The 13397-nt window shown below is 31.5% G+C and overlaps 1 protein-coding gene across 1 annotated transcript; it reads left to right on the top strand.

Moving 5' to 3' along the window:
- Window positions 1-8857: 8857 nt before the first annotated feature.
- LOC106413737 (auxin-responsive protein SAUR32) lies at window positions 8858-9617 on the top strand. Its single transcript, XM_013854482.3, has one exon. It carries the CDS (start codon window positions 9058-9060, stop codon window positions 9424-9426), a length of 369 nt encoding a protein of 122 aa, XP_013709936.1. The 5' UTR covers window positions 8858-9057; the 3' UTR covers window positions 9427-9617.
- The last annotated feature ends 3780 nt before the right edge of the window (window positions 9618-13397 follow it).

Below are 13397 nucleotides of genomic sequence, written 5' to 3'. Positions count from 1 at the left end.
GATTTTACCACAAGTTCCATAATTTTTTTGCCGACATAATTTTTAAAATAGTATTAATAACTAAATATATGTACTGTACAAGAAGTTAACAACCAAGTAGTCTGTACTCTTTTGAAGCAGATAAAAACTGGGAAAATGTTGAAGGTTACACGAAAAATTAATTTTATTAGTCAATTTCTTCATATACAAAAGCTTAGGAAAACGCAGAGACTTTGACTTAACACCAGAAAAAGAGTCCCCAAGGGAAATAGCCAAAAAATACGAGTTCCCCATGTGCATGGACCATTTCACGAACCTCAACGACTCGAAACTTAACAATAAATTAACACGATGATGAATGATTTAAAAAGATATTGCTGATTAAACCCCCAGTTAGTAAAAACGTATTTGGTCTAACAGTTCGTAAGATAATTATTGTTCTTTTATATTATGTTTGTGATTTAAATATGAGAAAATACAGGTTCTTATTTATAATTAGTCAATGCTTTTCATAGATCCCATCATACTGCAAATTCAGTGCTTCGCTATGATCCTTCGTATTATAAACGAGACAGTTCATTTGCTAACTAATTCGTTCTAATGGAAGAAACACTATGTTAAGAAAATGGAAGAATCACATTTTTAATATGTAACCGTGTTGTAACTTTTTTAAGTTAGCAAATGATCCTTTATAAACTCTCATCTCGTTTATATTTGATGATGGGTACCTCGTAGTAAAAAGTTTTCTTCATTTTTTTTATTATAAATCAAAAATGAAACGGGTGAATTTAAATAAAGGTGAAACACAAATATTAAAACAACGAAGAAAACAAGAAAAAGGTTGGAGACAATAAATGAAGAATGCTAATATTGGGCAGCTCAATAACTCAACCACTCCTCTGACTAACTTTTATAGTCACTCCTTTCCCTCTTTTTGATTCCCTTTCCATTTCTCAGATTTACATTTTTCTTTATTCTCTTAATTTATATAGTGATTCATATAGTTTTTGTACTTTTCTTACTTTCTAATTCTCTTACGCGTTTCCAGCTCTAGTTTCTTTTCATTATTTTATTTTCGGGGGACCATAGAGCTGAAACAACTTGTTTGGGTACCTCGTCAGATATTTTTTTTTGGAAATCAAAGAGTGTTGGCGATTGGGTTTATTAGATTTGAGGCTGTGAACTGGTAATAGTCGCGGAAGAAGTGGTGGTAGAAAATGATGCTCCTCTATCTCTTAGAATGCAATAATTTGGAAATGGTTAAGTTAAACATTTGTTACCATGGTAAGACTAGTATAACATGCTAGTTTATTATAATCCATTAACATTTTAATCCGCACGTATCAGAGATATTCCGTATATTCTGTTGCACGGGCACCATTTAAAATTTTAAACCACAATGATACTATAGTGGAATAAATCATCAAACTATAAAGAACTTTAATTCAACCATTAAATTTTCGTTTTTGTTTGGACTTAAAACCATTTTTATTATCAAAATATAAGAATAAATCAGTTCAAATAAAATAAAAAATATAAGAATTAGTAAAGAACGTTGGAAATAGGCTCAATTTAGCACTAGTAGAAGGGATGGGAACTTGAATTATATTTTTGCTTGAACAAGTAATAACACAGTAAATGAGAATCCAGTGACATGTCTCAAAAAGTAAATCCAAAGTTTTTACTGCGATATCTTGAAACTTGAAAAGCCAATGTTATACTAGTAGTATGTATTGCTAGAGAGAGAGATGGAGAGGAGAGGAAGAGCGTGTGGGACCAGAGACACCCATGTTTTTTGTCTTGTATAGCTTTGGCTCTCCACTACTCAATTTCTACATAAAAGCCCTTTTTATTTCATCATTCTCTCTTCCTTCATCACCACTCACTTATCTTCTTCTCCATCTCTCTTTCTCTCTGCTTCTTCTCCATTGATCCTAGCCGGATCTAGTGGGGGAACATATAGAGATATATTTTTAGATAACTACAAACCCTAGAGTTTGATCTTGATAAGGGTTTTTTTGAAGGAAGGGGTTTTCTCTTTTGAGGGGAATGTTGTCTGGCTCGAGGACTCTAGCTCTATCTACTCATGTTGGATCCTCTTCGATCTAATCGAATCAAACCTCTATGTTTGAGATCTGATTAGGGTTTTAGTGTCGTCGGACCAGGCTTCATTCCCCCCAATTATTGCTCCCTGAATACTCCATTGTTCCTTATTCTTCCATTTTTCTCAATTTAGGGTTTCAGATCTTTGGATTGAACCGATGTTAAAAGGTTTTGATATTTTAAATTTGCTTTCTCTGATTCAGTTACACGTTTTATTGAGTAATATTTGCATTAAACACGGTTTTTATCTACGTGTGCTTGGGACCAGTAGGGAAAATAAAAGTTTTCAGGTACTTGCAGATTGGTGTAATGATGAAAGAATCTGACTTTCTTACTCTTGGAATCTGAAAAGTTTCATCATTACAACCTTTTCTACATATGTTTATAGTATTTTGAGTTTTTCTGCGCTGCTATGATTCTGATATGATTGTTTTTTTTATTGTCAGGAAGAGTTAAGTTATAAGATTGGATCTTCTTGGTCATGCATGATGATGATAGTCTAGTTTCAGATCTGTCTGTTTATTACCATACCAGATCTACGAGATTTGAATCTTAATTCTTTATTAACTATTTATGACATAACTAGGGTTTTCTGGATCCTCTTCTGGAGTTAAGAAGAGTTATATATGCGATGACAATATTGTACTAACCCTTTTATTCTAAGGATAACTTATGCAGATACTTTTTGCATGGGATGAAGAGCTGTGGTCAAGAGCTAGAATTTCTATATCTCTTTCTCCTTCTAGATTACTCACACTGTATGAAACTGTAATCATTTTATATACCACTCAAATGTAAAAATATTTCATTTAGTCTCGGAATAAACTTAATTTTGTATGATCTATTGTTATAACTTGATTGCTAGCATTTTATAATTCTCTTTGGAGAATTGTGTCATCTGCTCGTGGAAGATTTGTGTCTTTACTATATACTTACATCTTTCTCTCGAGAATGAAGAAATACTTAAGTCCAGACTTGTTCTTGAAACCTTATCCTCTTAATGTACGATGAACATATTCCAGATATTTCGTAAACTATACGAAGTCTATCCAGCGGAACGATATATTAAGACTACTAAGTTATACATATGTGTGTGTGTGTTATTTATTTGTGTGTGAATTCATAAATTAAACAAAACGAGGGTATTTGAACAAAAATCAAAACAAAATGAGGGTAATGCAAAATTCAGGGTACTACAATTGCTCATTGAGTTTATACTTCGATTTATTTTGTGAAATAACTTAATTTTATATTTCGAAACGAGAAACCCTTTACTAATCTAGAAATATACTCCCTCTGTTCCTGAAAATAAGATTTTCTAGAGCATGCACGCTTATTAAGAATTTAATAAATATTTACTACCTCCGTTCCCGAAAGTAAGATGTTTTAGGTTTTTTTCTTGTTCCACAAAGATAGATTTTCTATATTGTTAAGGTACCTTTTTCTACTTTTGAGGAACATTAATTGAGAATATTTGAATTGATTAAATTTCATTGGTGAAAAGTTATTGGAAAGTGTATAATAAAGTAAAAAATAAATTAAATTATAAACATTTATTAAATTCTTAATAAGCGTGCATACTCTAGAAAATCTTACTTTCAGGAACAGAGGGAGTATAATTTAATTTACTTTTTACTTTATTATACACTTTCCAATAACTTTCCACCAATGAAATTTAATCAATTCAAATATTCTCAATTAATGTTCATCAAAAGTATAAAAAAGTACCTTAACAATATAGAAAATCTACCTTTGTGGAATAAGAAAAAAATCTAAAACATCATATTTTCGGTAAGCGGAGGTAGTATCTCACAAGAAAAAGATTAGTTAGAGAAAATAAATTCTTATTTTAAAATAAATATGTAGAGGAAAATCTTACTACTAGTATTAAATAAAGTGATGCTTTTAATATTCTGGCCTTTCTAAACTTTTTCACGGATGACACAAGTTTCTATGAACCATGGCTCATCGGATTCATCTTTTTACTATGTACTTTTAACCGAAGACTTTGACCATGTTTTTACGGTTTTCAGTGTCAATCCTGCTAAACCTACGACTGTGGTTCTGGGTCAATTATTTTAATTTTGTTAGACTTCTCAAGTGTGTAATGACATTTATTATCGATAAAATACCTTAAATTTTCAACTGTCAAGCAATTAAAGGCCGGTTGCCTAAAATTTACCATAAGTGTGCTTTATTAATACTCCTTCTAAATGTAGGATGTTTCTAAAAAATTTGATGATGTTTTAAATTTTCTTGGTAACTTTTACTTCATTAAATACTGTGTAACCAATCATATTTAATCATTTATTTTGCAATTGGTTGAACACAATTATTTTATAGTTTAGGTATACTTTCTAGATAAAAAATATTTTTCTTAATACGTGTGTTTTTTCCTAAAAGTGTAACATAATGCATTTTTGTTAAAAGTGTAAGAGGTTGATTAAACAGAATTATAGTATATGTTAACGTCCGGTATTAAACTAGGTTGTGCGGAAGCTTCATCGGTAATCGTTTTGGAATCTCAACCTTGTGGAAAGTTATGGAATCTCGCTTCCAAAGCGCTTCTAAAATAACCTATTTAAAAACACGTTGGAAGCTTACGATTCTGTTTCGGAATCACGCTTCCGCTTAAAAAAGACAATGTCATAAATAAATAAAAATTACAAATCATGTTTATTATTTTTATAAAAGTCTAAAATTTAATAGTAATGAAATAGATAGAATATAAATATACAAATATTAAAACTAACATTATCTTTATGCATTGAGATTCTTATTAGAGATATAACTTAATTTATGTGTATTTTTACATTCTTAATATGAAATCATTAAAATTATTATAAATGAATAAATGTTTTATTTTAATTTGAATTATATATTTTTAGTCATGAATTATAAATTTATTTTATTTAAATATATATAAGATTCTAACACGCACCCGCTTCCTAATTTTTTTAAAATCTTACTTCTACGTTTCCATATGATTCCGCTTCCGTGTACTCACTTCTAATTCCATGTAACATAGGTATTAAACCTCTTTGATACTCTCTCCGTTGCATTTTAGTTGTCGTTTTAGACTTGAGTACACATATTAAGAAAAAAATGTTATTTTGTATAGTTACTAAATAAAAACACCATTACCAATACACCTAAGTCCTAACCAATTTTCAATCATTAGAAAATTGATTAAAATATAAAATCAATAAATTTTGAATTGAAATTATAAAACTATACTTATTTTGAAACAAAAATTTTACTTTACATCGACAACTAAACTGAAATGGATGAAATATCATATATCTTTTCTGTTGATACACCATATATATATGGTATGAGATTGTGAATAGTGCATAATTCAACTATTTTTAGTTTCCTTTTTTATCTATTTTGCACAAAAAACTTATAATCTTAAATAGGGAAAAATAAGAGAATGGAATTGGATGGCCATGGATTTTAATTGGGCCAATACAGGCAATCATATCTAATAAGCAAAAAAAGAGCATTAAATAACAGAAGGCCCATTGTCGTTTACATAGTTCATTAGAAGCGGTGTGCTGCTAAACTATATTAAAAAAAAAAAACTTACAGCGAAATCACTCATGCGAATTGCTCTTTTTAACTGGTGAAATTCAGAATAATAGGAAATATGTGAAAAATTCTTATGTGGCTGCCATCCAAGGTATCCTCCACGATATTGGTATGATGAGTCGATCCGTGGACTGCCTCTTTCTCTTTTATCCCTCGTATCAAGAATAAGGCTGCTGATAGACTAGTTAAAGCAATGGCTGTTGTAGCTTTTAACTCACCTATGGTGTAAACTCTGTTTTTGTTTGCGACAAATAATGAATGGTTTGACAAAAATAAAATAAAGGAAATATGTGAAAATTCTATTTGTAAAGCATAGCTTAACTTCTTATTATAAAAGCACCATAGCCTACTGGTTAAGGTTTAAAGGCTTCTATACCCATGTCTGGGGTTCGAACCCCAGACTATGTAATTTCTTGAAGATTACAGGAAATCCAGGTTTCAAGTCCCGGAGAGAGCGATTTATTAATGCAAGCTAGAGAAAAAAAGTTTACAAGGAATCTTCAACATGATGCAAGTAAATCTGGACGATTCAGATGATGCAGTTAGGCGTAGATCTTTATAAAGCAGGTAATATTGTCGGTTGTCGAATCGTCTATGTAATCTTTCTCATAAATTGTCATAATAAATCAGCGTTATAAAAAAAAAAACTTAACTTCTTATTAATTTGAAAAATTAAAATGATGATACAACAATATAAACTTCGATTAGTATAATAAATGATTTAGAAACAAAAAAAATTCTTTAGTTTACTACGCTTTGCAAAAATATCAATATTAGAGTTTGTTAGTTGCATGCGCAAAATTGAATACTTGATGACCCAGCGGCGTAAAATAAAATGGAATGATTGTAACTTCTGTTTAGAATGAAAAGTTAAAATGAAAAGTATGACAAGGGCCGATAAAATAAAGATATAATCTAAGGTCGAGACCCACACCGTCCCATAAAGTTGACTTATTTAGGAATATCGTTGTCTCATTTTCCACACAAAGTGAATATATGTGTCATTATTGTTAGTGTGCTCCGCTTTATCTTATCTATTTCAATTTCGAACGGGTCTAAGATATTCAACTTTTCTTATTTAATTTTTGGTTCTAGATACTGATAGAGTGACATGTCCTAGAATTTTGTATATATTTTTTTTTCTTTTCTTTTCAGTGTACCATTAGTATTCGCTACCATGTCACACTACCACCAACTTGGACGGCCTCGTTTTTTATTCAACTCGCCAAGAAATCGGAAAACATTTTATAAAAAAATATATTCGTTGTATTTGTAATTCATAGCTGTGGTACCATTCAGAATATAAATATTAGGGAAGAATATCAATTTCCCAATTTCTCTTCTATTGAATTTTGTCTTTTGAATGTGCCAATATCTATGTTTTGAGTTATTCAAAATCCATCGAGATCAACCATATTTCTATCAGTTCAAAAAAAAAAAATCCATCGAGATGTTAATATTACACCGATAAAGAAATTAGAAAACAACGTCCCGAGCGAAATCGACCCAACCGATTTATACCAAACCCGTTGACCCAATCGACTGAATAGGTTTTAAATATTTTAAAGGGTGGTTTATACGTCGGCATGTCGTCCGAGACCGGCTGTATTAGAAGTTCATCGAATAGTCCCTCACTTTTGATTATGACATTTATCTATTAAAGCTATAACAGTGGTATGTTTATATCTATTATACTTGTACGTTTTAGATATTGATTTGCATGATGTGTACATGAAGTCATACATAATAATAATTATATAGAAGTGACATTTTGATTACAAGAATCCAAAAAATATACATCGCCTCCACACCACCACCACATCTTGATCATGTGACGACATCGATTCGGTTTCTTTATAACTAACAATACCTAAGCCGCTCCAATAATGTATAAATAATCGTTGCACGTAATTTAATGAAAGGAAAGCAAACAGAAAATGAAAGCAGTCGACTGATCAACATTGTGCCAATAATTAAAGTTTAAGCAAAAAAAAAAACACTTTGTGCCAATGGATGTTACTTAATTTGCTATATCGTTGGATTTATTATAAGTTTCTTAAAACTTATTCTATCCGTTTAATAAAAAAGAAGTCTTGAGTATATGAGATTAGTCAACTGTAAATTTTCATTTCTAGATATACTTTGATCACGCTATTGCTGATATGTTTCCGTCACTACACGATGGTTCATATTTTAGGTAAAACAGTAGTTAGTCGAATAATTTGACTAATTTACTCGGTTATTACTTAATTAAAAGTGTCAACCTTTTTCTTGAGTCACCAACCCAATATTAATCGTGGCCCTCGGTTCGTGGGTCGTCACTACTCATTTATGTTCAGCTCAGACCTCAGTTGCTGACCACATTAGTACTCTTAGAACTATCTGTTGACGATAATTCACTATGTATATATGAGCGATTAGCACAAAAAATTAATATCATCAACTACACACGGTGTATCATATATATATACAAAGTACAAACCAATACAAATATTATTTTGTATTTAATCTAAATTTATTGATCAAGGAATTATAGGTTATTGATGAATAAATAAATTTGGCAGGAATGGTAAGATAATTGGTAAAAAAACAAAGGAAAACCACGCTTTTACACACAAAGACAAAACATAAGATTTTTTTAACAGAAGATTATTTCATTCCGTTATGCAGATGTTCAGGGAAAATTTGATGTCGCAAACAAATTTTTTGCATAATGATAGATTTGATTTTGTAAATGATAGAATAGTCTTATAAAACATTTTTTTTAATATATAGAAATGGAAAACATATATATTCGTATAATTTTAGGAATCAAAATAATATTATTGTTAAGAATATATGTTGTCTATGTTTTTTCTTTCAAGTCTCACACTTCCCATCATTATTATAATGTCTTATTGTATTTAATTACAATATAAGAAGTACAAATCGATAGAACTTCTCGAATATATTATAGTTAACTACCGTTTATTTTTTTCACAATTATTGCTGATTAATTTATAACTTCTTAAAAATACCCATTGGTTGTTATGCGGTTTTTATAAAGCAAATGACAACCAAATAGGAAATTAAAATACCACCACTGTATTTATTATGAGAAATTGAATAAGAAAATAGGAGAGTCCCAATTCATTTCGATGGACTTATTCTTTACAGTTATGTATTTTCTCTTTATAAACAAAGCCCCCTCGTTTGCTTCTTTCATTCATCTAGTTGTTATCTCCACAAAAAAATGAGCAACCTTATTAGTTCTCTCGAATTCTCATCTCTTACACTTGAAGACCCATGGCCTGCTTTCTAGCCTAATTTCCTTTGAGAATCTTTTTTTTTTTAATTCTGAGTCCTTGTTTTTCCATCATTTTTCTAAAACGCTTTCTAAAAATCATGGGGACTGGAGAAAAAAACCTGAAAAGCTTCCATTTACATCGCAAACAAACGGTCAAAAACAAAGATATTCCAAAAGGATGCTTAGCGATCAAAGTTGGATCACAAGGAGAAGAGCAGCAAAGATTTATAGTTCCTATTTTGTATTTTAATCATCCGTTGTTCATGCAGCTCTTGAAAGAAGCAGAAGATGAGTATGGATTCGATCAAAAGGGCACCATCACGATCCCTTGCCACGTGGCTGAGTTTCGTTACGTTCAAGCTTTGATTGATGGAGAGAGAATGGTTTATCATGGTAATAAGAACCATCTTCATAAACATAGCGGTCGTGAGCTGTATCATCCTCTTGTTGGATGTTTTAGAGCGTGATGAACGATGTGGATGAGGAGGATGAATGAATGCTTGTATGCGCTTAAATTTTCAATCCTTGTGGAGTTGAGGAGCCAAAACTGGCCTAACCCAAGAATAAAGTGATTTTTCTGTTTTCTTTTTTACGATTTTAGTATATTTTCTGTAATTTGTATGGAATATCAAGTTAAAAGAAAGTTAATTTTTTCTGATTTTATTGGTTTAGTCATTTTTGAATGACTGGAGATAATCACCACGACGATGATCACAAGAAAATGAAGAAGATGAAACTTTTTTTGTTGTAAATTTGCATCTGCAATTTAGTCAAGACATGTATAAATTTGATAGCAAGGAAAAAATAAATATAATGAGATATTTGAAACAAATATTCAAAAAAAGGAAAAGTAACCTTGAGTTGCATAAAGACAACAAATTTTAGTTTTTTTTGGAAAAACACAAACTGTAGGTTTATGATTAGTTCAGATATTAGGTATCATCTATTTTTCATGAAATTTCATAAACACTGAATTTGTAATAGTATTGGATCTTCGTGATACTTTTGAAAAAAAATGATGACAAAACAAAACACTTCAAGCATTTAACTACAAAAGCTATTTTACCAACCAAAAAAAATACAAAACAGAAAATTATAGTAGTTCTGTAAAGAAGATAAATTAGTTTCCGAAAATAAAAAAGCTTTTACATTTATTATTTACTGATAATAGTCTTTTTTTTTTTGCAAAGCCAATAGATAAAAATGTGAGGCCATTCTACAAATTTTGAAAGATTATGAAAAAGCGTCGGGACAACAGATTAATTTTTTGAAATCGTCACTACAGTTTAGACATAAGGTTTCAGATTCAGTACGATTAGAAGTACAACATGTATTGGGTATTACTATACTAGGTGGCATGGGAACATACTTAGGAATACCAGAGAGTTTTGGTGGTTCTAAAATACAAGTTTTGGTTTTCTTAATGAAAGGGTTAATAATAAAGTCAATAATTGGAGTCTCCGATTTATTACGAAGGGGAAGTCTTAATTAAATCAGTAGCATCTCCCATGCCAAATCATGTTATGTCTTGCTTCCGTTTACCAAAAACGGTTACTAAGAAACTTACGAGCACAATTGCTCATTTTTGGTGGGGTGGCAGCGGCAATACAAATGGTATGCATTGGTTTTCATGGGACAAAATATGTAAGGATAAAGCTGAATGGGGCATTGGTTTTAGAGATATTCAGAATTTTAATACGATTTTATTAGAGAAAAAGTTGTGGAGATTAATCGACAAACCTTATTCGCTTTTTGCAAGAGTATTTAAAGGTAGATATTATCAAAAGTCAGGTCCTTTGGATCCTATCAGATCATATTCTCCTTCATATGGGTGGAGGAGTATAACATGATCTCTGGTTAATAAATGGCTAATCAAAAGAGTGGAAACATGTTCAAGCATTTCAGTCTGGAATGATCCTTGGATCCCCCACTCCTCGCCCGAGGTCAGCAATCCCAAAATTTTCACATCAATTCTTGAATCCATTACTTAAGGTGGAGGATTTAATTAATCCAGTGGATCTCTCTTGGAATCTGAATTTACTCAAAGCATATGTTCATCAGGACGATGTGAGTACTATACAGAGTTTAGCCATTAGTCGTAACCCTAAGCCATATTCATATGGCTGGCATTTTACGGATAATGGTAAATATATGGTTAAATCAGGCTATCGGACCGAGAAATTATATCTTGCTATGGGTGCTCAGTATAGGGATATGGGGCCAGATACTAAACCATTATTGGCGCACTCTTGGAAGCTGCAATGCTCACCAAAATTGAAACATTTTGTTTGGCAAATAATCTCTGGTTGTTTACCGGTGTATAGGAATCTTCACTCACGAGGGCTTAAATGTGATACGCAATGTCAAATGTATGGGGCTGAGGAAGAATCTATTAATCATGTGTTTTTTTAATGTCCATTAGGACTTCAAATTTGGGCGTTATCTAATATTCCATCATGCCCAAGGATTTTTCCGACCCCAACTCTTTTTACAAACATGGACTATTTTTTTGGCGGATACCAAAAGAATCAGATTTGAGCTATTTTCCATGGATTCCTAGTATATTTGGAAAAATCGGAATGCTAAGATTTATAAAAATCAGATAAGGGATCCTTTAGATCTTCTCCGGACTGCGGAAATAGAAAGTGTCTTGTGGGCTGAATCTCAGACCAAAAATTCTATAAATCGGACATTCCCACATATTGTGGAGAACCATATTGCATATGACATAAATAAGTGTTACATTGATGGGGCATGGAGGGAACAAGATTCTTGCACAGGGCAATGATGGGTTTATAAAAAAGGTGGATCAACTGATACTATGATGGGTGCAATGCTATTCGCAAGAGTCTATCACCTTTACATACTGAATGTGAAGCTTTGATATGGGTGATGGAGTGCATGAAGACCCTACAAATCTCAGAAGTGGTGTTTGTAACTGACTATTCTCAACTGGTGAAGATGGTGTCTACACCAACAGAATGGCCGGCGTTCATTACACACACGGAGGAGTACTTTCTGCGATGTAAGAATTTTTTTCATCCTTTTACTATTCAACATATTCCAAGGACAAAAAAAACACTGGCGGATAAGCTGATACGAGGTGCTAGGAATCAGCTTTCTGCTATAGTTTATGTTGACTTAATTTCCTCGAGGTGGCTCTTGGGTTATGAATCAACTAAGTTTTGTTTTAACTTTTTGTTGTAAAAAAAATAAAATAAAAAAAAAATAAAAAAAAAATAAAAAAGCTTTGTAGTTTCCTTGTAGTCCGTAGACTAATGAGTACGAATAAACCCACTCATCTCATTATCATAATTTATAATAAATGGTCATGATTTTATTGTCGGCACCATTATAGAAAAGGAAAGGTTTAGCTTTTTTTGGATTATTATCACTAATTGTTGTTTTTTAACTTTTCATTTCAATTTTAATACGGTGATTATGGTTTACTTTATTTTTTTATAGTAGAGGTGAATTATACTTTAATGATATTCTATTTTATTCTATTTTAAGAAAAAAAATAGAGTAACATTAACGTATAACGCAAAGAGTTAAAGAAAAAATAAAGTAAACTATTGGAGATGGTTTATAACATTGTACTTTCTTGTCCCTAAGTTTTAAGTTTTAGCCCTTCCGATTTGTATTTTGTTTGGTTTAATAGTTGGTTTTTCTTGTGCATGAATATTATGTTAGACTATATTGCTAATAATGTTTTCAATATAATTCAGAAAGTACTAATTATGATATCAGACATTCGTTTCCTATAGTCTATGTTGAGAAGTCGTTTCACAAACTCTTTACCTTATGATGAAACAGAAGGCCAAGGTAAGTCATCGTAGTTCGGTTCAGTTCTTAATTACCACAGTGCGAAAGATTCCAGATTCTATGCGTGCCCAGAAAGGGCTGCTTCCACATAAGAATATATATGTACTAACTCCAGTATTTCATATATCAGTTTGAAGGCTGTATGATCTGTGTAGAATTTCAGGGGCGACATAGTATGCACTTCCAACGATATCATTCAGTCTTTCATCTGTATAGAGGAGTTAAAAAAAAAGATTCACTATTAGGTAGCAACATTAAAGCTAATCAAGGAAAGGCTGAAGTATGAAAAATCTTACCGGGTCTGGTAGACCTAAATGTGACAACGATCATCATTAGTATAACGCTTGAAGAATACATCGTTCATGAAACATTAGAATATGAAACTCAGACATGAAATTATTTGATTGCCATCATGTCCTAGTGCAGACAAATCAACAACAGTACACATTACTGTCTGCTCAACTCATTTCCAGACAAAATATTTTTCTATCTAAAGAGACGTCGACATTGTTCCTCTCAAAAGAATCTGCTGTAAGAAGACATTATCCAAACCCATGAATCTACTTTCACTACTTCAATCTGCCCGTCCCTACTATAAAGCAGGTGAAGCATT

The sequence above is a fragment of the Brassica napus genome, chromosome C4, assembly GCF_020379485.1.
Source record: "Brassica napus cultivar Da-Ae chromosome C4, Da-Ae, whole genome shotgun sequence".
Classification (NCBI taxonomy): Eukaryota; Viridiplantae; Streptophyta; class Magnoliopsida; order Brassicales; family Brassicaceae; genus Brassica; species Brassica napus.
The sequence above is the reverse complement of the archived record's forward strand: the minus strand, read 5'-3'. Positions and strand labels throughout refer to the sequence as shown.